This window comes from Merops nubicus, unplaced genomic scaffold (genome assembly GCF_000691845.1).
Source record: "Merops nubicus isolate BGI_N331 unplaced genomic scaffold, ASM69184v1 scaffold1422, whole genome shotgun sequence".
NCBI lineage: Eukaryota > Metazoa > Chordata > Aves > Coraciiformes > Meropidae > Merops > Merops nubicus.
Genome location: NW_008592673.1, coordinates 32,121 through 34,705, shown reverse-complemented (window position 1 = coordinate 34,705; position 2,585 = coordinate 32,121). Strand labels below are relative to the sequence as shown.

The window sequence follows — 2,585 nt, the reverse complement described above, 5'->3', positions numbered from 1 at the left end:
GATGTATTTGTAGGCCATTCAGTTAGCTCCATCAGCTCACTCAAACACATTTTGAACAGATTATGTACTGCAGTACTTCGTAGACCATACATTAAACAAGAGACTTTGCTCTGAGGCGCTGCTTCCCACAATCCATGGGGAAAAGGAAGCAGGAAAAAACAAAACTCATAGAGTTCGACAGCTACCGAGGCAACACTTGCCATTTACAATATAAGCCCAAGTATTTTTGCAACACAACTATATATTAATTTAATAAAATACACAATATAGCTCTTATACACTCAACAATTTGGCTCATATGCACTGAATCTGCAATAAATCAATAAAAATATGTCATTTGATGTAAACACACTGAATCTTCTTACATTTGCACATTTAAATGATCATGTGATTTCTGTGGATGTCTAAGACATTTTCACTTTCCTGAGCTATTTTAGTGTCCACAAATGAATAAAAAAAGTGTTAATAATGTCAACTTCTTTTGTGTATTACCCTTAGAGGTAACTATTTTTTTTTTTCAAACTTTATTTCACTTCCGTTTTTTGTAAACTTACTGCTAACTATTTATAATTTTGTTGGACACTAAAATGCTAAATAGATATTTAAATCTTTATTTTTCTTTTTTATTTCAAGTGAATTACCTTATATGTGTGCAGGACAAGATGTACTATATCATTTTACATTTAACCTTAATATGATATGAAGTGTTTTACTAATGATTAGGATATGTTTTGTTGATAATGATCTGGAATGTGTTTATTTATTTATTTATTTATTTTCTTGTTCTTTTTTTTCTTTCTCGTACTTGTGGCAGAAAACTTTGCACATAAATGTTTACCACAAATGAATGTTAATGTTTGGTGTCGCTTGGACTACTACAAGAACTCTTTTTTAGGACTTTCAGTAGAAGCTTGTGGTGACTGTTGGAAATCCACCACAGATCAGAATTATTCAACCCTGTTTTTTCTTGGGGTTTATACGTAAACAGTAAAGTCAGCATCAGCTATTGAGGACAGTCTTAAATTATCAAGACGTATTTCCATTCCAACTTTCTCACACCTTCCTATCAGATTGTCAAAATGGCATCGTCTTTCTTTCTTTCATTTCATTCTTAGTGTACTTGATTCTGTCCTAATAAAAGTTTGGTCAAAATGAAACCAGTGTTATCTGTCAAAAAGAAAGAGCAGTGAAAAGAACATACTTGTGGGCACTTCAGATGTTCACTAAAAGCCTTAAAGCAGCATTGGTCTTCCTTCATTCCTGTAAATCTGTTACAACAAGGGGGTTTGTTTATTTATTTACTTTTAATCAGCAGAAGAGGAATGTAACTGCCAGCCTGTCCTTATCTTCCCCCTCACTTTCTGACGGCCACAGGGTCACTTCCTCGACAGTCCTGCAAGAGCTTGTCTATTTCTCTCACAACTTCCTCGGCATCCACCGACTCCCTGCCTAGATCACGGGCGGAACGGTCTAACTGCTCCAGAACAGAGTCCATCTCGCTGGAGTCTCGGCTCACTCGGGAGTGCACGTCTGCAAAGGCCCTGGCCATCTGATCGGGTGCAACGAAGGGAGGGTCTTTTGACTGTTTACTGGGCGATAGATAATGACTGTCAGTTGACAAGTACTGGCTGCTCGTTTCAGCCAAGGCTCCTGATTTCACTTCACAACCATCCAGTGGTCCTTTTGTTGAGGTGCAAGGCTCAATGCATGTCTTGGTTGGGCTGCTCGATGCTGAGGGAACCTCCTGAAGTAGAGGACTCAGGGCACGTTTGGCTTTTAAGTAAGGTTTAACATTGGCAATGAGAATAGTGTGCTCTCTCTTGTCTTTCCCAAATGTACAAAAAGTCTTTTTCCCGGTGGGATTCACAGTTTCATATGTCTCAGTCTCAACATTAGCTTCAACTGCGGGTACAAAGAGATTTGTGCGATAATCTGCATTCTCAGCCTGATTGGCTGCAGGGAACTGTGGCATCCAACACCTGTCAGAATGACCAAGCACTCTGCATTCATCTGTGCAGTTAACACATTCTTCTTGCTCTGTAAAAGAAAGGACAAACAGGAGAAAACTCTAATTATAAGCGGATCTCTTCAAACTAATGTATAGGCTATGATGAACATGTGCTAGGTTTACTTGACATCTGGTTTCTTAATTATGAAGAAAAAGCAATAATTAAAATATTTCAGAAGGATTGCATAAACCTGTTAGTTGAGACAATAATTTTATTTAACTCTGTTCTCTACATATTAAAGCATTCACCCAGCCCAATGGATGTATGAAGGCGTCATTAAAGAATCATTCTCAGTGGAATTGAGCCTCATATGTAAACTAATCTGCTGTGGAAATCTGTTAGGCTTTTTTCTGTAAAACTCATCCTAGAGAAGAGTGAACAGTACTTAAGGAACTCAAAAGGAATTATCAGGATTAATTTTTCAAATCAAATAACAGAGCAATGACTGCCTTTCTGGAAGTACAAACACTTCATAAAAATCAGCAAGCAGGCTTTTCATTTTTGTCACCTACATTTCTTTCATAATTGTTATGTTGTGTGACAGTCACAAAATAAAAAGGTTTTCATAGAAAGCCT

At 37.3% G+C, this 2,585-nt stretch overlaps 1 protein-coding gene across 1 annotated transcript; it reads right to left on the bottom strand.

Moving 5' to 3' along the window:
- Positions 1–805: 805 nt before the first annotated feature.
- LOC103768075 (protocadherin-17-like) lies at positions 806–2,037 on the bottom strand (the record flags this gene model as incomplete). Its single annotated transcript, XM_008935207.1, has 1 exon — positions 806–2,037. A coding segment is annotated over one exon (683 nt), but the record flags the coding sequence as incomplete, so codon positions are not given.
- Between the last annotated feature and the right edge of the window lie 548 nt (positions 2,038–2,585).